Source organism: Marmota monax, unplaced genomic scaffold (genome assembly GCF_021218885.2).
Source record: "Marmota monax isolate L192 unplaced genomic scaffold, Marmota_monax_Labrador192_F-V1.1 WCK01_AAM20220418_F8-fsc00125, whole genome shotgun sequence".
In the NCBI taxonomy this organism is placed as follows: Eukaryota; Metazoa; Chordata; class Mammalia; order Rodentia; family Sciuridae; genus Marmota; species Marmota monax.
The window spans coordinates 6,784,713-6,809,332 of record NW_026695235.1 but is presented as its reverse complement, the minus strand read 5'-3'; the positions used below and the strand labels follow the sequence as shown (position 1 = coordinate 6,809,332).

Sequence of the window (24,620 nt, the reverse complement as noted above, 5' to 3'; positions counted from 1 at the left end):
GAATAGAGGACACAGAAACCAATCCACAAAACTACAACTACCTTATATTTGATAAAGGGGCTAAAAGCATGCAATGGAGGAAGGATAGCATCTTCAACAAATGGTGCTGGGAAAACTGGAAATCCATATGCAACAAAATGAAACTGAATCCCTTTCTCTCGCCATGCACAAAAGTGAATTCAAAATGGATCAAGGAGCTTGATATCAAATCAGAGACTCTGCGTCTGATAGAAGAAAAAGTTGGCTACGATCTACATACTGTGGGGTCGGGCTCCAAATTCCTCAATAGGACACCCATAGCACAAAAGTTAATAACTAGAATCAACAAATGGGACTTACTCAAACTAAAAAGTTTTTTCTCAGCAAAAGATACAATAAGAGAGGTAAATAGAGAGCCTACATCCTGGGAACAAATCTTTACTCCTCCCACTTCAGATAGAGCCCTAATATCCAGAGTATACAAAGAACTCAAAAAATTAGACAATAAGAGAACAAACAACCCAATCAACAAATGGGCCAAGGACCTGAACAGACACTTCTCAGAGGAGGACATACAATCAATCAACAAGTACATGAAAAAATGCTCAACATCTCTAGCAGTCAGAGAAATGCAAATCAAAACCACCCTAAGATACCATCTCACTCCAGTGAGATTGGCAGCCATTATGAAGTCAAACAACAACAAGTGCTGGTGAGGATGTGGGGAAAAGGGTACACTTGTACATTGCTGGTGGGACTGCAAATTGGTGCAGCCAATTTGGAAAGCAGTATGGAGATTTCTTGGAAAGCTGGGAATGGAGCCACCATTTGACCCAGCTATTCCCCTTCTAGGTCTATTCCCTAAAGACCTAAAAAGAGCATGCTACAGGGACACTGCTACATCGATGTTCATAGCAGCACAATTCACAATAGCTAGACTGTGGAACCAACCTAGATGCCCTTCAATGGATGAATGGATAAAAAAAATGTGGCATTTATACACAATGGAGTATTACTCTGCATTAAAAAATGACAAAATCATAGAATTTACAGGGAAATGGATGGCATTAGAGCAGATTATGCTAAGTGAAGCTAGCCAATCCCTAAAAAACAAATGCCAAATGTCTTCTTTGATATAAGGAGAGTAACTAAGAACAGAGTAGGGATGAAGAGCATGAGAAGAAGATTAACATTAAACAGGGATGAGAGGTGGGAGGGAAAGGGAGAGAGAAGGGAAAATGCATGGAAATGGAAGGAGACCCTCAGGGTTATACAAAAGTACATACAAGAGGAAGTGAGGGGAAGGGGAAAAATAATATAAGGGGGACAAACGAATGTCAGTAGAGGGGGCAGAGAGAGAAGAGGGGAGGGGAGGGGAGGGGAGGGGAGGGGAGGGGGGATAGTAGAGGATAGGAAAGGCAGCAGAACACAACAGATACTAGTATGGCAATATGTAAATCAATGGATGTGTAACTGATGTGATTCTGCAATCTGTATATGGGGTAAAAATGGGAGCTCATAACCCACTTGAATCAAAGTGTGAAATATGATATATCAAGAACTATGTAATGTTTTGAACAGCCAACAATAAAAAATTAAAAAAAAAAAAGAAATTAAAGGCATAAAAATAGGAAAAGAAGAACTTAAATTATCACTATTTGCAGATGACATGATTCTATACCTAGAAGACCCAAAAGGGTCTACAAAGAAACTACTAGAATTAATAAATGAATTCTGCAGATAATATCTTGAGCAAGGAGTTTACTCATGGTAGGTGCAAATCCTGACTCAGACATTTCCAGTTATATGACCTAAGGGAAGTTATGTAGCATTTAGGTTTATTTCTGCATCTTAAATGGGGGTAAAAACAATCTCTATTTCATAGGCTACTTGGGGGGGGAAGTGCCATGACGTTTGTAAACAGTGCAGGAGCCTGAAATGGTTGTTAGGAAAATCATGTTGGGAGACAGGTGTAGAGTCTGGGCTGGGGGTATGAAGAAGGTCAGGTGGGGATGGGGCTGGGGACCAGATTTGGAGGCCACCACAGTTTTGTGGTGTGTGGCTCTTATTTGGGTTTTTTTGAAAATGTTATCTGAACAACTACAAACAAGGAGCATTCATTTAATCTCCATTGTGAAAGGGGAAAATTAGATGTTGAATAGCTTCTGAAGGCCACACAGTGGGATGTGGCAGGATGAAAGGAAAGTCAAGGTGTCTTGGTCTACAGTAGCACAGGAAGGGGAGTTGGCTGCTACAGGCTGGGGACTCGCTGGGGCTATGGTAAGACAAGGTATGAGGATGTGAAGTGAGGGGGCTGCTGCCCTGGACAGGTGGCCAAGTGCAGGCCCAGGATTACTAGCCACTGAGGAGACAGAGGTGGGAGCAGTGACCAGATAGGAGCTGCTGTAACACAATGATACTGTATTAGAAATGCCCTTTGCCTGACTCCCAGACCAAGTCCCTGGAGTCTAAGGCTGTAAGCAGAACTAATGTTTAAAGAGGGCTGACCAGCAAGTTGTGTCCACATTGCTTAAGTCGCTGTCCCCACCCCAAGTACCCCTATCCACCCTCTGGGAACCCCCCACCTGTACACAATCCACAACTCAAAAGAGTTGTGGTTCCTGCAGTACCAGCAAGCTTCGCTCTTGCTCCCCACTACCCACCCAGCACCCCTCTTCTGTCACTCCCTCCCCTCCTCTAGGCTGCACCTTGTGGTTACCTTCCCTGGCCTATCTGAAGTTGTGACCTCTCCCCCACTGTATATGCACTCCCACATCCCTTGCTGGCTCCTTTTCTCTGGATTTCTTGGTCATTTCACTCTCATACTTGACTTCAGCCTCCCCTGATGGACATGGCAGCCTTCCTTCTCTTCTGTTCCCTGTTGTTTTTCTGGCACCTACAACACTGCCTGCCCAGAGTGAATGAGGAAAAACATGTGTACGTGTTTATCAGTCCATCACAATGACCCGGGCCGTTTGCCTTGCTCCCAGGGAGAAGAGCTGGGATGCTCTGTGGCCCCTGGGAGGAGAGCGAGAAGAGGCAAGGATGAGGTCAAGGAAACCAGGACCTCTACCCGGAGAGGTACATGGCTGGGGTGAGGAGGAATGGGGAGATATCCACAGGCAGTGCAGGAAGGCCCAGGACGTGCTCAGGATTTGTCCCAAGGAAGGAGCAGCAGCAAGTGCCATCTATGCCCCAACTTTCAAAGGTCTGGCAGTTTAGAGGTTGAGGTAGTTTTGAATCTGACAGCAAAAGTAATGTGGCTTCCAACAGGACCCCAGTGAAAACTGGAGTCCTGCTGGCGCTACGGCAGCAGCCAGTGTCTGGAGCACAATGTCCATCTGTTCAGTTGCTTTCTTTTTTCAGAAGCTGTTGGCTCACCCCGCTGGAATGGGGTGGCACTTAAGGACACGAAGCTGAAGCTGGTGGCAGATTTCTTGGAAGTGGTGGTAGGGAGATCTAAATTAAGACCTTTCTATCACACCAAATAAATAGAAGCTGAAATACAGGACTGAAGGAATTAAGCAAAATGCCTTCATACATAACTTGTGAAAAACGGAGGGGGGAATGTTAGAAAACAGAATGGTATTTATTTATTGAGTTGCAAGGTATTTGCTGAAAACAATGACACCTCTGTTTGACACAAAAAAGCTTATTGAAAGGAGCAAGATTCTCTTTGAAGTGCCCTGCCACAGAAGCCTGGTCATTCACACCAACTGCACTGTTTGGAGGCTCTCTTGGCAAGGTCCAGGGACTGATGGATTTCAAGCCCACCCTTCCTGCCTCCCTCCCAGGGAGGTTAGATGAGTCACCTCCAGCTTGGAGTCTTCCTATTCACACTTCTGAAACATACTCTTGAGTTGCCTAGGGGAGTTGCACCACTCCTGAGGCAGTGGTGCCAGAGGCAGGTAGGGTGTCTACCTTGGTTGGTTGTGGCAGAGGGCCAGGAATGGTGGCTCCCAGGCAACTGTGAAGGGCTGACTCACAACAGATTTCAGGTCTTGGTCCCTGAGCTAGACAGACCTGGTTAGCAGTGTACTTCCAGAAGAGCAAGGGCGAGGCCCTGGCCAGAGCCATGAGGAGCTCATCCTGCAGAAATCATCTCAGAATGGTCTGTGCGTCTCCTAATCATCACTTCAAATGCGAAGGGAAAGGCCGAAGGACACACGCAGAATCATCGAGGAGCTGTTTCTCCAAGAGACAAAATTCCAGGCTTCACCAGATTCTCCAGGCAGGCCAGGCTCTGATGTTTATCATATGCCAATTTCTATGGTTGATTAAAAGCTTTCTACAGATGAGATAACAACAGCACTAAAACATAACAAACTATAGTAATCACGAAGTAATTGCTTGCTTGTATTGTTCACGGTTTAATAGTAGCTGTGTTTGACCACTGGTTCACAAAATTCCTAAAAATTTAACAACTGGCCCTTGTTCTGGAGCCTGGTCTGAGCTGACTCCAGCACCCCAGACCTTCACACACATCTTAGAGATGAACAACTCCATGAGAAGCAGATAAACCACCTTACCAGTACCAGGTAACTTCAAGACAACTTACTGTATCGTTCTAGGTGTTAAATTTTAGGATTTTAACTTACATTTCCTTGACGATGGATAGTGAACAAATTTGGCTATCAAAATACGTATAAGCCAACTGGATATCTGCGAAACACCAGTTCAAAATCTGTGCCTGTTCACGATATTGGCCTTCTTTTCTTTGGAAGCATGTATTGACATTTCCTCCACATGATGGCTTGCTTTTTCACAATCAGTGGCAACTTGGTAAGTTCTTTTTCTTTTTTTTTTTTTTTACTGTAGATAGACACAATATCTTTATTTATTTATTTTTATGTGGCACTAAGGATCAAACTTAGCGCCTCACACATGCTAAGCAAGCGCTCTGCCACTGAGCCCCAGCCCCAGCCCTTGGTAACTTCTTAACTGCAGCAAAATCCACCTTATCAGCTTTTTATTCTTACAGCTAGTGCTTTTTGTTTTCTAAGAAATCTTTGTCTATTCCAAGGGAAGGAAATATAGAGCAGCATTATTTTATTTTTCATATTTAGGACTATGATCCATTTGGAATTGATGTTCTATATACTATGAGAGATCAAAGTATGTTTTTTTCCCCCACAAGGGATATCTAAAATCATTCTTTGTTTTTTTTTTTTAATTTTTATTGTTGGTTGTTCAAAACATTACATAGTTCTTGATATATCATATTTCACACTTTGATTCAAGTGGGTTATGAACTCCCATTTTTACCCCGTATACAGATTGCAGAATCACATCAGTTACACATCCATTGATTTACATATTGCCATACTAGTGTCTGTTGTATTCTGCTGCCTTTCTAAAATCATTCTTAATGTAGCTAAAAAAAAAAAAAAACTTTTTTTTTCTGACTTGATGGTTTGACCACTTTGATTTGATGATTGACTCATTAGGAGTTTGTAGTTGACTATTGGTGTTCAACTTCTGCATCTTTGCTAAATATTTTTTTAATTTTTTTTTGTAGTTGTAGATGGACAGAATGCCTTTATTTTATGTGTTTATTTTTATGTGATGCTGAGGATTGAACCCAGTGCCTTGCGCAAGCTAGGCAAGCACTCTGCGCACTGAGCTACAGCACCAGCCCTAAATATTTTCTTTTTAGTGAGGAGTTAAAGGGGGAATAGGAAGAGACAACACAAAGCTAAGGCAATGTTAGAATGAATGAGAACACCCCAAGCTCACCCTAAGCTGAGGAGTCTGGAGTACACAGCTTCTTCACTAGGGATCACCTTGTCTGGGCTCTTCCAACGTGTCAGTTCAAATACCCCGAGTTGGGGAGGGTGGGCTCTGACTGTAAACTCAAACTGAACAGGAAAGGCCAATTCAAGAGTGCTCATACAGATAATCTGGGAAAGCCAAATGTGAAACCGTCCTTTCCTCTACAATCACATTACCCTTAAAGTCAAGATTTCAGGAACACAGCTATGTTTCAAAATGATTTTGAGATGATCTGATTTCCTCTTGGTCTTTTCACTAATTAATTGCATTCCAGTCTAGGCTGTGTTGAGAAAATGCTATGACCTAACCTAACAAAACTTTTTCTTATAGGATCAAACTCTCCCTTTGCACTTTCCAGACCCTCATCTTACCAATTACTAGTTCCCCTTTTTCAAGGGTTTATGTGCTATGCACTATGCTAAGCCCTTGAAAATTTTATTAATCTAAGTGCTTTCTTTGCTTCTCCTTCAAAACTCTTCTGACTACCTGAGATGACTTTGTATATTTGTTATCTATTTAACTCCATAACAGGATTCATGGGGCCCCTAACTTTTGTTTACCACTGTAATCAAAACATCTGGCCTGGTGCCTTGTAAACTACTCCTACACCCCTGTCAAATAAATAGTTTCCAGTATTTGTTTCCATGGCAGGTCTTGCCTGGAAGGCTCTGAAGTGTACATGGCCATAGGAATATGGACGTCCTTCACTGTGTCAAGAATAAAGAGGAAAAATAAAGAGGAACTAGACATGACTGGACCAACTCTGTTAAAGATAAGCCTTTTAATCAAGCCTATTGAATGTATTTAAAAAGACCTAAATATCTTTTGCACTTCTTTCATGCTGGGTCCTGAGATGTTTTGGGTCCTCATTCTAACAAACTGCTCATCACTTGACTACCTTTGCCTTTCAGTCTCCTGGGTGACAGCCTCATGTGGATGAAAGAAATTCCCATCTTGCACTGTCTCTTCCACCTGTTCCTTCACAGAGGGTTGTCTGATTGAAAACTATTCTATTCTAGTTCTATTGCTACAAGTTGTCATGTGTTGATCATTCTCACCACCTGCCTCCACTGTATATATTATCTTTAAAATTAACTTAAAAATGTAGTAATATTGTGCTGGGTACCACTTCAATTTTATATTGGATTATTCATTATTCTTAACAGATTAAGCAGTTCAGTAGAGAAAAATAACCTTATTTTTAAAAGAATAACCATTGCTTTAAGTTATACATTATTCTGAATTGAATGTTAACAGATTAAAAATATGTACTGATAATTCTTTGAATATGCTTGAATAAACACTAGATTTTTAAAATTTGCATTCTTTAATCTTTTACAGTGAGTATATTCAAAAATAAATTAAATCAAGCAGCCTCATTAGTTCCAGATGCAAAAAAAAAAAAAAAATCCTGAGAAATGTAATTGTCTTCAGGGTCCTTATATGTGTGTATTTGTATTCACATGAAATATCTGTTAATTAAGCCTAAAATAGTGAACTCTTTATCATCTCTGCATAAAAGTTCAATTCACAAATTTAAATAGTTAATCGTGTAAACGTGAGTTTGTCAAGTTTTATTTAGGCACAAAGGAGTTTTGAACCAGGTTCTACCAGATGTAGCATGGCTGTTCTTTCCAAATGAAGTCACTTTTAAAATGTTAGCATAGAATGGAGGCCTTGAATTTTCATGTAGAATGTATTTTAACATTATCTGAGAAGGAATGGGCAAGAATGACAGTGCACTGCCAGTCTTTTAGAATGCTGTTTATTGACAATTACTGGACAAATGTAAGGCATGTTCACAAGGCTCTGAAGGTAAGGACAGAATACATTCTCTCACTCGTTAGTTGCTTTTCTCCTTCATACCAGTTGCTACAAACTGTCCCTTGTGTATTTTAATATGCACAGCTCTCAACTGCCATGAAAATGCAGACAATGTTTTAGGGACCAAGATGGAGAATGCTTCAGAGTAAGGAGGGGGCTTCTATGGACTACGTCACCAAGACATCACAACTCACATGGAGCACAGGCAGAGGAAGGTGACCAAATCTGCCCATACACTCGTGACTGACTGAGTTTGCAGTGGAACGAAGAACACACTGAAAATCACTTTTTGATCCTTCATGTTTGAGTGGTGGAATGTGTCCAGGATTCACTTTTCCATATTTACCGCTGTCCATAGGTCACTAAAAGAATCTAAATAGTTCCTAATGCAGTCACAGTTTTGTTCTTAGGCACAGTACAAGATTGCATGCATTATTTTACACAAATGTCAAACACAGAACAGTTGTAACACAGACACCGCAGAATTGTCTAATTACACAAGTTTTTCTTTTGGGGGGTGGGTAAGGAGGAGAATGATGGTTACTAGTCTATACAGTGCCTGTGCGGGATCAGCACTGAGCTAGATGTAGATATCCAAGCACTTGCTGACTGACTCACAAAGAGAGCCAAATACTGCTAATGAGAACAGCAGCGTATTCTAAGAACAAATTCAAATGTGGGGTTGGTATGTTGAATACACGGCCTTGATTTGGGGGGTAAGAAAGTCTTGGCTGATAACTAATAAAGTAATTTTGCAATTGATTTTCAAATATCAGATTACATCATAAAAAGATTAAAAAACAAAAATAAAATAAAAACCTATGGAGTGGATGGGGATGTAGCCCACTGGTGGAAAGCTTCCTTGACTAGCATTTGTGAGGCCCAGGATTCAATCTACTACCATATGAAGGGAAAAAAATATATGGAAAAACAAATAAAATGAAAATCAAAAGCACATGACATTTCATGAAGAGGAAATGTGAATCTTTTTGGTCCATATCAGCCAATATTTTAATATTAAGTACAAATTATTAAAATGTGACTTGTTTAAGCCCATTTTAAAAATGTAGGATCTCTGAGGGAAAATGTAAGCATATTTTCAGACTACCGAATCTTATAAAAAAATTTAAAGGTCAATATCATCTCTGTTATAGAGCCACTGGAACAGATTTTTCAAACACAAAAGGGAAACCTGGGCACTTCACCAGGTTAAGAATTCTTATAATTTAAACTGCTTTGGGGTGCTCACAATACTTCCCCAAAGAAGCTCCCATCTCACAGATCTCCACAACAGCGCTAACAATGTAAGAATGCAATGACACATCATTTGATAAGCCATTATTTGACTATCACTGAAATATTGAATCAGAGTGGAGAAATTACCTAATAGCAACTGAATTAAAGATTTCCACTGATTCGCTTTGTGATACAGAATGCCAGAGATTCGTCAAATGTTTGTTTTTTATGCTGAAAGTAGGAATTATCATTATTTCAACTTGGTATGTGGGTGAGTGATGCTTAGTGAAGAGTGACTACCTAGAGCAGCAGGAAGGCAGTACTGGCTGGCCAGTCCTGGAGGGTAGACACAGACTACTCTTCTGACAGATCACCATCACGACAGGCAGGGCAACTACTCTGCCCTTTTAGCCACTGCTTAAAGCACTGAAAAGAAGAAAACAAAATCAGTCAGTGCCTTCAGGACCATGTGGGGGCCTTAGTTCCCCTGCACTGCTGGACTCCTTGGCATACATGGCTAATGTCACCTGCAAGTCTGATGGGGCCTAATGCTGCCCAATACTCAGGGACAGTAATGCTGCTTAGGCCAGGAGTATGAATAAAACTACAGTGGAAATAAGTCCCCTTCAGATATGGCCCCCTGTGTGGCCTTGTCCTCCACTACACCTGGCTCCAGTCTCAATTCTTCAGCACCAGTCGCCATGTTTTGCAGGAGGTCAGCATTTTGATGACCCTTGGGACCCTATCACCCAAATCTTAGCCCATTCCTCTTCATGGTTTTGGCTTGGTTCTTAAGCATCCCACCAGCCTGTGTGCCATGTTCCCTGTTGCTCTTAGCCAGCCTGCTGCTGCAACATGGCTGAGTATGCATGGAAACCTAGAAAGTCCAAGCCAGGATGCCCTATCTGGAGGAGAAAGCTTTCTCATTTCCTATTAGTGAGTATTCTGTATGCATCCCTTTCTCAAGGATGAATAAATCAGCACAACAGAGACCTGATCTGTCCTCACTCAGCAGGAAGAGTACAGTACAAATGCTCAGAGTCAAGCACAAGGGACCCAACAAGGTTTAGTTTTTCTCTTTTAAAATGTTAAACCACCTTTATACAATACACTAAATTAATAAAGTGCTACACTGTTTATTCATTTAGTCATGTAAGAAACCATCTTTAAAGGAATTCATATTGCTTTGGCTCTCAGCACCTATTATAGTTCCTGAAGTCAACTCTTTTCTACCCGTGACATTATTACAGAAAGTACAGTCTGCAGAGCTGCACACACCTCTGGCCCAGGACCACTCTCCCACTTCTTCAGCACCAGTCTTTGCAAAGGGCAATGACCAGAGACATGTGTAGGCTTATAGAGTGGCTTGGAATTATAAGTATCGATACTTAAGAAAAAAATTCCTTTTTTATTTTCAAAACAGTTGGCAGTCACAATGCATGATATAGATGGTCAAAGAGAATTCTTACCCCTTTGTGAAACTTGTGTCCACATTTTAGCACACGCACATTTTTTGATTTGAACACCTCATGGCATATTTCACAGGAATCTGCATCTAGTACCTGTGGAAACAAACATATCTGAAAAATAAAGATTAAAGAAATCTCTCTTTATGACATGAGTTTTTCATGACTCATGACATGAGTGGCCTTCAAACATTTTTGCCACAAAGGGTGGTAAATTATGGCTGGGCAGAATGAAGAAACAACTTGTTTTTAAATAGCATTTTAAAAGAGAAAACATAAAAATACAAAAATAAAAGTATATTTCTGAATTTCTAATGTTCTCAGAGGGAATACTGGTTTTTATAATTAACAGATTCCCTGGTGAGATATTACTACTTATATTATACTACTTATCCCTATAGCATACATGAAGTATGGTTATTAATTAGATATTACAAATTAATTATTCATCTAATTATCTAACAGGGACTTAAATTACGACAAATCTACACAACAGACTATCATGTAGCCAATTAACATCATGATGGAATACCATGATCCTTGACACAGAAAGCTGGTCACCACAAATCATTGAATAAATGCAAGTTATACAACAGTCTATCACATAATTCAATTTTTTAAAAAGAGAGAATGTCTGCAGAAGTGCCTAGAAAATAATCTGATATCAAAATATTAATAGGGTTACCCCTTGGCCAAGGAGATTATTTTTTTTTTTTTACAATTTTTTAAAGTTTCCATGAACATGGAATATTAGTGCATTTCAAAACAGACAGCTAAACCAAGTAACATCCACAGTCGGGGATTGTGTGAGACACTGGAAACAGATGAGTGTAAGTTTTCTGGCCTCCTCTGTGACATATACCCCAAGTGACACTTAGGCCACCAAGCACAGAGTTCTCCTTGCAGCTTACAGCACTTATCATGCATTGCATCAGCTCTATTCTAACTTGCCTCTTAACGCTGAGCACTCTAAAGGCAGGAAATGAGTCTTATTTATCTGGACTTTAAGCATCTGGTAAGAAACCTTGCCCCAACTGATGTTCCAAAAATATAAAAACATCCCAAGTGACTGACTGAAGCAGACATCAAGCTGTGTAGATCCTGAACTACTGTGTGGGGACCTGCTCCTTCCCTAGGTGCTGGCAGGGTGCAGACAGAGAATTACAAATTAGACAGGGGCAGACCAGAGAGAACAAAGGTGTTCATGTTGCTCTACTGCTGTCTGTGACTCAAAGATCAGGGAAGAAAGGGAGGTGTGAGCCCTGGGGAAGGGCAGGAGAAGACCTCTCCAACTCACTTTGCAAAATTCAAAGCCAGGTTAGCTGGGAAAATATATAGTTAACTTGACTGTTTTCTAGTATGGGAAGATGAACACAGTATATTTCGAAGTAAAAAGCAAAACCACAGTAAAAAAATTGAAATATTCCCCAAAGAACATAAAAAATATGACCTGGTATTTGTTTTGATTAAATTAATACATTATATATATATATATATGAGTTTAGAAAAATATATACTAATGTAATAATGCTAACTAGAGGGTAAGTTTTAAGAGTTCTTATTTTTTTCAAACAGGGTATTGTGGTAGAGAACTTGAACTTGTGATTTTCCTATCTTAGCTTCCCAAGTGACTGGGATTACAGGTGTGTCCCACCATGCTCAGCTTTAGGGTTTTTAATATGTCCCCTTTATTTCTATTTTCTATTTTGAGTGTGTATTACTTCTGTAATCTAAAAATATAAAACAAACTTTTTTTCATTTTTCAAACACTACCTACAATTATCTAGTTAAGTACCAGTTTGAATATAAATTTTTATTTCTCATGTAATTTGGCAAAGTTTAAATAAAGTGGATTTTACAACTTTATTATTATCAACATTGAATATGAACTAGGAGATCTCTTTCAGGTGATTACTTCAAGTCTATCTTGAGGTGGGGATGGTCATAACACACATGCACATGAATGGGAATGCCCTGGGAATCCTGCCTGGTTAAAGGGTCACAGAACATGTGACACATAAGAAACCCCTGGGAGAAGCGGGGACTGACTCGAAGTGGGTACTCCACGTGCCTATAAGCACTCTCTCTAGGATATGGTTGGGGATGAGACCTTCTGGGAGTTGAGTGTACGTGGTGTGGTAAGTCTTCAAAGGTGTAGTGTAAAGCACAAAATATATAAAAGGAATAAAAGTAAGTTCATGAAAAGACTCACTGCGAGCTCAAGTTAACATACTAGCCTTACTCTACATCTTGTATTGTGAACTCACTGCTGAGAACATTATGGGGCTGTGACCTTTCATTGTCTTCTACACTCTGCTACCACAGTTGGAGCAACAGGGAAATGTGCTTCACACCAGAATTCAATCTACAGCCCCCTACCTGAGCCATGAGTCGATGGCCCCTCTTTCAACCACATGCAGTCCCTACAGGGTCTCTGGCATCAGCTGGTCAGTGTGGAAAGAACTGGGAATGACATGCTGCTCACTTAAGTCAAAAGGCCCAGTCTGAGCTACAACTATGCTGTCAGTCCAGTGAATGCTAGAAAGTCGCATCTGGGCCTTGATTTTCCTTATTATAAAATATAGACAATTACAAGGCCTTATCAACTCAGACATAGTTATAACAGCATTTTATAAAATGTTCCATGTAAATGTAAATGATTCTTACTGTTTAAAAGGAGAAGAAACAACTTAAATCAGCATGTTAGATTTCAGGCACATTTAGCCCATTCCAGTGTGCCCTTCCCAGGTGTGTGAGGGAAGAGGTGAAGGGCAAAAACTAGATTTTCAGTACTGGGCTGACCTGGTCCTTTCATGGCAGCATTTCATCCAGAAATAGCCTGGTCAGGGCAGATATTACCCCGACAAACAGTGATGTGAAGTGATGCAACCCAGTCTGATTTCATAGTCCATGATTATGAAGAATAAAATTAGTTAAAGATTATTTTTTTCAACTAATCCAAATATTGCAATTAATACCAAAATACATAAATAAGTAAATATATCAACATATCTGCCCATCTGCAGCAACACAGCAAGAAGACAGAAAACTCAGTTCTCTCGATGCAGTCAGAGCTTGACTGTAAGGCTTTTCCCTGTTCTAGGTCCTGGGCATTCCTCAGAACTATTCACTGCTGTTCAAACTGGACACCTTCAAATACAGTAAAATTTGGTTTCTAATTTTAGGATCCAATAAAGTAGGACTATAAATGAAAAGAATGGTGCTAAATCATGGGTTAAAAAATGTTTTCTTCTTGTTCTTCATTAAAAAGTAAAACTAGGGTTGGGGCTGGGGCTGAGCAGTAGAGCACTTCCCTAGCACATGCGAGGCCCTGGGTTTGATCCTCAGCACCACATAAAAATAAATAAAATAAAGGTACTGTGTCCAACTACAACTAAAATTAAAAAAAAAAAAAAAGTAAAACTAGCTACGACATTATACGTACAACACTCATGGGGACATCTTCTGTTTTCTGTCCCTTAGTTTTGGGTGATGGTCCAGCAATTGAGGGTGGGCCCTGGGAAGACTGGTTCACAGAAGCAGCAGAGCTGGCCTCAGATGTTCTCTTGCCCTTTCCTGGATTTGGCTTAAGAGATAACAAGGGGATTGGGTGAGAGAGCACAAAGGAAGCAAAGTTCAACTTAGTAACCTAAAGTTTGATCATCTTTTTTGGTAAATTTTCTCTATATTTTGGCTTGAAGCTTTAAAAAAAAGAATTCTCAAATTTTATCAATAAATAAGGATTAAGGGGAACATTTTACTGCATCTGGATGAAATACCTTTTTCTTTTTCTCTTCATCTACAATGTGTTCTGTCACTCTTTGGACAATTTCATCAATACCCAATCCTGAGAGTAAGTTCTTGTTTTTGTTTCGAACCTTTTTAATAAAACCAGCAAGCTCGGTGCTGAAAGGGAAAGTAAACAATAAATGACAACAGAAAGTCAATGTGCCAATATCAACCCAGAAGTCCAACTCGAAAAAGTAAATATACAAAAATTAATCTGTAGAACATAGGACAATAATAACTACACATGAAAAGCATAATTATTTTAAGGCAGAATCAATCTTTCCAAGAAGTTGTGAAAATTTCCACAATATTATTTAAAAAAAATTTTTTTAGTTGTTAATGGACTGTTTGTTTTATTTATTTAAAAATAATTTAAAATCAATAAGATCTCTTTCTATCCAAGAAAAACTAGCTTTGTAGATTTCCTTCTTTGAAAAAATCCCTAACAAACCAGCTTTCAAAGTCTGAATGTTTCTCAAATGCCATCAAATGGGAAGAGTACACCATCAGTCAATGGGAACTTGATATTTGCACCACTAGTGCCCCGAATATTTTAGCTTTCAGAAAATCAGAACACATTTCTGTTTGATTTTTTTTAATTCTGCCAAATTTAATTAAGACTGTACGAAATTTTATTTGTAGGGTACTTCTGATAATTACAACTTGAATATTTTTACAACTGACATGAGAACTGCTATTGAGAGAACTTACAATGTTTGTCAAACTTAGGGAAAAATATGCCCAAATGCAGACAAAATATACTTATTTTCAAGTGGCAGGGTTCCACTGACACTGTAAAATATTATTTCTGACCAATCATTAATTATGACTTTGTTTCCAAATTTCAATTGCAAAGCCTGTAACTAACATTGTCAGAGAATGAGAATTAACAAGGCAGGTACAGAGGCCATTCTCTGTGTGGAGTCCTCTCTTCTGAGCTACTCATCAATCCTAACCTTGCTCTTTCTTGTCCCAACCTGGAGCCATGGGGAGGCAGAAACACTGCTGAAGTGCTAGCAACCATCCCCAGCCCCACTTACAGCTCTTCTTGACCCAGATATGAGGAGTTCTTCCCCAGTCTCCCAAGGATCCTCTGTGACATTTATACATTCCTCATGTACTGTCAAATTCAGTCTAGTCTTTTCAACCTTGCACCTCTAACAAATCAGAGGTATTTTCTACAAGGTGTAAATTGCTGCTGTTTTCTTTTATATGTGATTTATCTTCTTTCAAAATACAGAAAACTATTATTTTACAATTAATTTACTAATTTCATAACAATTAGTGTTAAGAGAGTGCTATGGATCTCATAAAAATCTTAGCAAACTGACAGATTCTGTTCAATGTTGATTACCAGTGCTCAGTATTTTTAATCTAGATGTGCATATTTAAAAATTTATTTGAGGACTAGGGGTGTAGCTCAGTGGTAGAGCTCGGGTCTAGCATGTATGAGGTGTGTGTTTGTCCCCAGCACTACAAAAAAAGAAAAGAAAATGCTCACCTCTATGTTTACAAAAAGAAAGAAAAGTAGCACCTGTCCTCATGAGCAAAACATCATGCAGTTTTTTCCATGTTAGCCCCTAGCCAGCCTTGATTTTATTTGATCAGGAAACATCAGTTCAATGAAGTATTTAACAGTCATAAATGTTTTATATTCATACCTGCTGTACCATGGGAACACCACTGACAGGTGCTCAATAATACTGTTGAACGGCTTTTTTGGAGACTGGCTTGAAGCACGTTCTGGAGGAACAGGTACTTTCTGATGTGCCTCAGGGCTTTGTTCAGATGGAGTTGTCTGGCTGGCCCCTGTATGCTCTGATGGCTGAGTAACTTCAGTTTGACCAGAGGGCAACCGAGGTGACAGTGCAGTAGACTCCTCTGGGCAATCACCGGTGGAGAACAGATCTAAATCCTTAACTGCTCCAGTTGCACTGTTTACAAATGTCCCAGGCCCTTGATCATCATGGCCTGAAGACTCAGGGGGAAACTCAGGATGAATCTGTGAGGGACACACCACAGGAATTGGGTCACTTAGGAATTGTCTTAAGAGGAGAAACAGGCAAGGACAGAGACTGCATGACTATAATACAGGAAACCTGAATACAATAATGTTTTTGTCTTAAAAGAATTGCTGATCATAACTTGGTAGTTCTTAAAGCAAGGGTAGACTTCTGACTTCTAAATAATTTTCTACAGTATACTTTTTTCCTGTAAAATTAGAAAAGCTGCTTAAATGAGAACATTTCACCTGCCTAATGCCCCTCCTTCAGTCTGCACTCTAATGCTTCTCTCCTTCCTAGCTGAACTTGGTTGATCAAAGCTAGCTGTCCCAGCACTCTCCAAAGGTGTCTACCCCACTAAGTCACAGGGACATCTAGGAATGCCAGCTGCCTCTTCTTTCTCAAAATGTGCCCTCTGGCTCTGTTCTGCTGGCTCCTTCAACAAGGAGAGCTCAGCTATTATCCTCTTTCCATGCCTAAGTATGGATGTTCCTTCTAATGTCATCTGAGGCTTGAACCTCTATCACATGCTATCTTCTCCGAGGCCATTTCATGTCCTCTCAGACCTCAGTGACTATGCTCACTGCTAATTAATACCCACTTTTTAAAGTTTCTAGTCTAGAATATTATCCTGAGATCCATATCTACAGATCCACTTGGATGACTCTGGGACCCAAAGGTGTTCAAAACCAGCCCCAGTGCAGTCTCATCGGGCTGCTCTTCCCCTCAAGTCCACCCTAGACTTCCCATGTCCACACGCTCTGTCCCAGTCTTGAGCATGGCATAGCTCTTTCATCTGCTCCTCCTAGATCCCTCTCCCATTTGGTTCTCTTCCATCCACTCCCTCTCCACTCCTTCATCCAGACATGGCTAATGGCAGTAAGTGAATAACCAGTCAGTGGAAATCACCTCCAGCAGCTCCTTCCTACTTCTCCACACTGCCATTCAGTTCATCTTCATAAAGTATAAAGCTGATAGTACTCCCTGCATGAACCATAGATCAGTTTCCTAGTGACATAACATGGCTTAGAGCACAAGGATCTCCTGACCCTGGCCCCGGGCTACTTCCACACTCACTCTATAGATAGATACCTTTGTTAAAGTAAACTTATTTTATAGCTATGAAAGGAGTATGTCACCCTGCCCCACTCTTTTATTCTAGCAACCAAATACTTTCCTTCTTCTACCTGAAACACTCTGACCCCAAGCATTACAATATCCTCCCTTCCCCCAAAGTTAATCCCCTCAACTCCTTCACCTGGTCTGTTCTTTCTTCTGATCTCTGTGTCATGGAGGTCTACATCTCTAGACCAGGATAGTGACCCTGATTTCTGCTGCTATAGTACTCTGCTATGCAAAACCTCAGCGTCATCTGCTTGTAACTGAATTTAAGCCCATAAGCACTTTGAGGGCCTACCTCATATCTAATCTCAATAACCATTAAACATCCACCAAATGACTGAGGAAGATACGAGATGAAAAGTAAATAGGTTTTAAGGACATTATTAAGTAAGTTCCTAGCAAACTAAATTTCCAGGATTTTGGACATGAAAATTCTTTTGAGTATTTATAAAATTACATGAGCTAAAATTACAAATTAATAATAAAATAGTATATTGGAATCCACAGATTTTTCTCTCCACATCTGCTGTAAAAACCAAGAGAACTATAAATAAGAAGTGATTTTTCAGTCTGAAATAAAACAATTTCTTATTCAGTTCAATGGAGACAGAAAAATTTGGATCAATAAAATATTTTAAAACTAAAGTTCAAGGCAGATGTACCTTTTTACTCCTCAGACATTTAAGACCAGACTGATTAAAGGAACCAGCCATCTAGATATAGGAGATACAACGTATATGCAGAAGGGCCACAGGGGAAGGCCAAGAGGGAAGCCACTGTCTAAGCATTCAGTTGAAGGCAGATGAAAGGAACACCACCCATAGCCTGGAACGGCATCCCTGGCAAAGGTCAGGTACCAGCAGGAAGACACTTTTTGTGCTGTAGAAAATGTTCCCCATCTTTAGGATTTCAATCTGAAATCCATCTCTAATCAACTCTTCTACAGAGTCTTTAAATTCCTATCGTCTGACCATCTTTGAACCTAATTCATTTCAATTAGTATTAACAAAGAATCTCTGTGTGCAAACTTCAGATAACAAGTATCCCAGAATACAGTAAAGTGACATTAGGTTTAGCTATATTGTAAAGCCCACAAAATACAACTAATGCTTTTCTTTACTGGGGTATGTTATAAGAGCAATCACCAGTATTCAAAAGATTCAGAACAACCTCACATTAGCAGTAAAATATGGTATGCTAGATCAATATAGTCTTGCACGTCTCAGATACACTAGTTTTTATTCTATATTTGATGAGGAAACAGATCTTAATTTTAAGATTTTGATTTTATGCCTCCAAGTATCTAGAAATTATAATAATCCCAGGTGGTACAGAAGAGAGGGCCTGCTTCAATCAAAGGAAACTGCTACTCTGTATTATTTGTTCAAATGCTAGAACGTACAGACACATCATACATACTACGTCTAGAAAAGAATGGTGATAGGCTATAGTATATCAAAGTGTAGAAAAAACATGGACCAATAGTATTTGCCTTAGTCCTGCACCAATGCACAGAGGCAGACGACTGATCTATTTATATAAGAATGTTTATAAAGATTAAAAGGTTAATCAATGGTACCAATAATGAAAACATTAAGGCAACTGTTAATTCATCCCATTCCCAGAAAACAATAAACAAACAACTTTGGCGCATTAAAAAAATAAACTGTGGTTCATTATGTTTTGTTTCAGGGAAAGAAAAAAAAAAAAAGATGCAACTGACTTACATTGTTACAGGCAGGAAATGGAAGCTCAGAAATCTGCACTTTAGAAAGCTCACTGAGTCGAGAACCATTTTTAATGGCCTTAATTTGATCTTCAAATTCAGACTGTAGGTGGAAGGGAAAATGTGAAGTTTTTCTCTAACAAATTCCAAGAAAACTATAATTTCCAATTAACACTATAAAACAGTCAACAGCTTCCCAAGAAACAAATAAGATGCAAAGTATTAAGACAATTTTTTTAAAGAAAATTTGTTCAAAATAAGAACATTAACATTAATTCTCCTTAATCAGAATGCTCCAAAGTCATATATATTTAATCTCATCAATCAGGGGTAAAATTTAAGATAATTTCCATATTTTTCTTATTTCTTTTGTTTCGTATTGCTGAGAATTGAACCCAGGACCCTTGGCATGCTAGGCACATGTTCTACTATCCTATATTCTTAGCCCCAAAATATTAAGAAAATACTATTAATTTCATAAGTGATAACAAAAATGCAGTATTATTATTAACATGTCAAAAAAGAAATGGTTTAAATAAGACACCAGCCTCACAAGAACTGTAACCACCATAAATATTTTGACAGAATTATAAAACGTTTCATAACTTACTTTTGCTCTCTCAATTTCTTTTGTAACATTAGAAAGAAATGATTCCCATGAACAGATATCAGACTCCATGTTGGGATATTCTGTGGAATCACTGAAAAAGTTTAAAAATATATTTAATATCCACTTGGGAAATTTAAAAAATGAAAGCATTTAAATGCAAATGAAAATAAATACTTAAACATTAGCAAAAGATACATTCAACCATCCCATTCACATATTAACTTTTTTTTTGTAATAAGGATTGAACTCGGGGCACTTTACCACTGAGCCATATCCTCAGAATTTTTTATTTCTTATTTTGAGACAGAGTCTCGTTAAAATGCTTGGGGTCTTGTTAAGTTGTTCAGGCTGGCCTCAAACTTGCAATCCTCTTGCCTCAGCCTCCCGAGTTGCTGGGGATTACAGGTATCCACCATTATGCCTGGGTACATAATTACTTCTAAAGAATTATGAATCATGTAAACCTGCCCCTAGACATTTAAGGATATCTTAACTATGGATAAAACCAAACAAAAACACAACAAACAAAACCCTTAAACTAGGGGCAGAGAGAAGATATTCTCTCGAATTTTTTTCCCCCACAAGTTTGAAAATTTGACTGTTCTTCATTTTACTTCTTCATATTTAATATTAAACACTACCTTTGCATTTAAAAAATTTTAGTCAGCCTGGAATATTCCAAAAATGGCAATAAAACCTAAATCCCCGTCTAACTGTAAAACTAAAGAATGCAGCTTTAGAGATTAAGATAAATTTACAACCTCAGAACTTTATAAATCTGGTCTATCTAAAGTGACAAACAAGGGGCTGGGGCTGTAGCTCAGAAGCAGAGTGCTCGCCTGGCATGGGTGAGGTACTGGGTTCAATCCTTAGCACCACATAAAAATAATATAAAATAAAGGCATACTGTCCATCTACAACTACACACACACATACACACACACAAAGTGACAAACATCCTACTCCTAATTTAAAGCCTCAACACTCCTTTCAATCTGTAATTGTGTCAGTTCTCCTTACATATTACAAAGAAGACTCAGAATGGTCTCCTCCCCCACTTTTCTCCTTTGCTATCCTTTGGTGGGATCAGTATTCAGCAGAGCATACCCAAGAATCTACATATACCTAAGGCTTAATGGAAGAAAGTCAATACTACTGGATAAAATAAGGTCTGAGTGTCTTTGTTTTTCAGATAAGACAAAATCCATAGCCTATGGGAATTACTTAAGAGGTTTCTGAACACTAGCTGATCTCAACCTCAGCTGTACTAGTTCTGTAATCTGAATCTGCATGTCAGTTCACCTTTGATTAGAAAAGTCTTTTGGTAAAAAAAAAAAAAAAAAAAATCTTGAAAATAAAGGATAAAAATAAAGGATACTATATACTACAGTGTACTATACTATATGTACTACTCCATAACTCTTCCAGTCAATCTCTGGTTCAACTATGAGGGTTTGAAATTCAAATAAAAAAGCAAGCACTAGGAAGAATTAAAAATCTGGGATTAAATATGAAAACCTGAACATGATACAAAAAACAGATGAAAAGTAATCCCCCATGTGCAAACACAGAGGCCTAGAGGTGCAGCTCAGTGGTGGAGCACTTGCCTAGAATGGAGGCGGCCCTGGGTTCCATCCCCAGCACCAAAAAACAACAAACAAAACCAAAACCAAGGTGGGAAAACACTACATAGAAAGCAGCTAAATGCCAGACTAAAGACAACCCTCTAGGATTCTAAAAACAAAGGAAAACAAACAAAAACAGATAAAGATTATGAAGAACTTCAAAAATTTACATGTGTGAATCTTTTTTTTTTTTTATTAAAGAGAGAGAATTTTTTAATATTTATTTTTTAGTTTGTTTTCGGCAGACACAACATCTTTGTATGTGGTGCTAAGGACTGAACCCGGGCTACACGCATGCCAGGCGAGCGCGAGCGCGCTACCACTTGAGCCACATCCCCAGACCATGTGTGAATCTTAAAGTCCTTCATAATAACTTTCCTACACTCAGTCATGCAGACTAACAGTTATTAGGAAAAGCCACTGAGCAAAAAGTTTAAAAAGCTCTGAAAATACTATTTTTGTTCAGAAAGTTTTTGCGTGGAAATGACTAATAATGTTCAAAAACACTTAGATGTAGGGATGCTCACTGGAGTGCAGCTTATATTTTAAAAAATTTGCAAACAAATATCCCACTTGATAATCCTGATATGCTACATGCTGGAACACCATTCAACCTTTTAAAATCAGGCTGGAGAACTGATTTTCAAGAAACTGACTTCATTTCAGAATGAAAAGAAGTTTCCTATACACTACCTAGTGGGAAAAAAAAAAAGAGTAAACATTCACTTTTCCCTAAATATGTAAATGAATTTATTCTAAAATATTAATTAGTTTTATCTCCATTTGGAATTATGAATAATTTATAAAAATCATTTCTGTTTGTATGTTTTGATTTTTTTGAACATGTACCAATTGGGTAACTACTAAAAATAAAATGATGCTAATATTTTTTAAAAGTTTTTCCAAGTACGTTTAACTTGTTTTTTCTAAATGACATGCTGGGAAGAACACCTGGGAAGCCACACTACCTGCTTGTCAGCTTGAGGTTCTTAAGATAGGCTTCTGCTTGTGATGCCATGACCTGTAACTTAAACACTTCACTCTCCTTCCAGTTCTCCAGCACAGATACCTGCCAGTAGATTAGAGGATATCTAAGTATTTTACAAATGAAGTCCTGAAACTATTTTAAGAGTTAAAACTTAAACATTCCAAACCATTTTTTCCTTAAGTAAGATCTGATGACAGGAACACCAGAACTTGATTATGTCATTTTCCCAGGCAAACACAAATTAAAACTTTGGGATTTGAAAACAGAATAACAAAATGACACTAAAATTCTGTGCTTCAGGATCATTCTTGCGGATATGAAACTGTATATGGCTTTCTGCTTAAACCATAGACAAAACAGAGCCAGGTTAATTGCATGCAACTATGGAATGGGGTTATCTACAGTCCTGGCCCATGGTGAGGAAGGGCCCAGGGACCCACAGAATAAAACCTGAGGCTGTACATTCCCAACCAAAAAGCCTCTAAGAAGTTGTTTCAGCATTAACACAATCAGCCTTTGGGGAATGCTTTCAAACTTTTGGACTTCCCCATAGTCAACTTGCCATTTTTGCAAAAATCACTGCAGGAGATGTAAAATAGTCTCATTTTAATTCAGTTCTCAGTAACCTTGACAGGATCCTCCAGGCAAATTGGTTTGCCAAGCAGTGATAAATGTGAATCAAACAAATTTAGGAATATAGACACTGGGGTAGGGCCCACAAAGTATTTGTACTTTCACTCTTTCCCCAGAAGCAGTAACAAGGGTCCATATTTAATTGAAAGGTCTAATACTTGCAGACTACATAAGTTAATTGTTTTTTTTATTTTCCCAGAACAATCATAGATACATATACCAATACATATCATTTGTTTCTCAGATAGCTTGATGTTCTTAAGACAGGCTAGAAAAACATACATAAAATAAAAATAAAGCCAGACGTTGTCTTTTAATTTTTGTCTCAGTAGTTTCTCAAATAGTACAATAACATTGGTATATATTCTTTTAGGGGGAGGGAGGAATATATTCTTAATAAGGAGGTTATTTTCATTTGCTTTTTAAGAACTGGCAAATGTTTTATGGTTGCCTACATTTTTATATCACTTGATTAAATATGAAGCTATGCAAAATGTGGAGTATGGGAAATGACTGAATTATACTGTCAAGGAAAACAGGTTACAAAATCTGATGTACATTATGTAACAAAGCATGCATAAAAATTAGAAAGGAATAGCCAAGGAAAAAGAGTGGATATTTTAGGGAAAAAGGATTATGAGTAATAGGATAACCCTAACCTCCATACTTGCCAGTAATACAGTTATGCCTCACATGTAATTAAAGAGACCCAACAGTAAACAAATGAAACCCTTCCATCCACCAGTCATAACCTCACCTCTGCAGCCACGGCTCTTTGATGACTCTCTTCATAATGCTCTTTCCCTTTCTTTATACATAATTCTATTTTCATCTTCTCATTTGTAAATGTATTACTGCAAATGTTAAAAGAAAAAAAACTTTAAAACAAATCTAGGGAGTAAGGATACAAAGGTTTTAGGACAACTTTCTACATTTTCTAGAGTAACTTCCTGCCTCATATTTTACCACACAACACACAGATTCATATGCATTCTCTGAACTTCATGAATGATCAAAAGAAGAAATGAGTATTTGGTAGGAATGCTGAGAAAGAAGCGAAGGTTCTGTACAGGTCACTAGTTTTATGAGAGTAGGTAGAGTATAATCTGGTTACTTTGATAAACTTTATAAAACTTCCTTCACCAGCCAGAAATTCTATTCTCACACAAGGAAATGATCCCAAAGAGTAAAGTGATCTGTACAAAACTGATCATGGCCATACTTTTGTAACAGCTAAAAAGTGTCAGTGAAAGTGGTGGCTAAAAAAGATGACTATGGACCATGATGGGAATAGAAATGTGCATGTGAAACAATATTAAATGAGAAAAGCAAAATGTGACTGCTTATCACTAATACATTGATCACAAGTATGTGAAAACATATAAGGACAATTAATAAAGATTACAAGGAAATTTTTTGCAGCTTTATAATTAAAAAAAAAATTTTTAATTATTTTTTTGTATTGGGGATTGAACCCAGAAGCACTTTACCACTGAGCTACATTCCAATCCCTATTTTATATTTTATTTAGTGACAGGGTCTCACTGATTTGCTTAGCACCTCCCCATTGCTGAGGCTAGTTTTGAACTCATGATCCTCCTGCCTCAGTCTCCCGAGCCACTGGGATTACAGGTGTGTGCTACCATGCCCAGCAACAATTTTTAATAAACATATAATTACAGACTAACAATGTAAGAAACTATCATTCTATAGCTGAGTAACATACAAGAAGCTTTTCTGTGATGCAGGGACAGAACCCAGGCCTTCATACTTGCTATGTAAGTGCTTCTACCACTGAGCTACACCCCTAGTCCAAAAATAAAAGTTTTTAAAACACATTTTTAGTT

General features: G+C 38.5%; 1 protein-coding gene across 11 annotated transcripts in view; it reads right to left on the bottom strand.

The window, feature by feature from the left end:
* Positions 1–7,500: 7,500 nt before the first annotated feature.
* The window catches only part of Ttc3 (tetratricopeptide repeat domain 3), a 117,686-nt gene continuing 100,566 nt past the window's right edge, over positions 7,501–24,620 (bottom strand). For all 11 annotated transcript variants that reach the window (XM_046439208.2, XM_046439213.2, XM_046439214.2 and 8 more), the window contains 9 exons: positions 23,531–23,627; positions 22,121–22,221; positions 19,528–19,618; positions 18,919–19,020; positions 15,728–16,068; positions 14,057–14,183; positions 13,723–13,863; positions 10,281–10,373; positions 7,501–9,237 (listed from right to left, as the gene is read on the bottom strand). In XM_046439208.2, the coding sequence (XP_046295164.1) occupies positions 9,166–9,237; positions 10,281–10,373; positions 13,723–13,863; positions 14,057–14,183; positions 15,728–16,068; positions 18,919–19,020; positions 19,528–19,618; positions 22,121–22,221; positions 23,531–23,627 (1,165 nt within the window). In that variant the 3' untranslated portion in view covers positions 7,501–9,165. The remainder of the gene's footprint in view (positions 9,238–10,280; positions 10,374–13,722; positions 13,864–14,056; positions 14,184–15,727; positions 16,069–18,918; positions 19,021–19,527; positions 19,619–22,120; positions 22,222–23,530; positions 23,628–24,620) is intronic.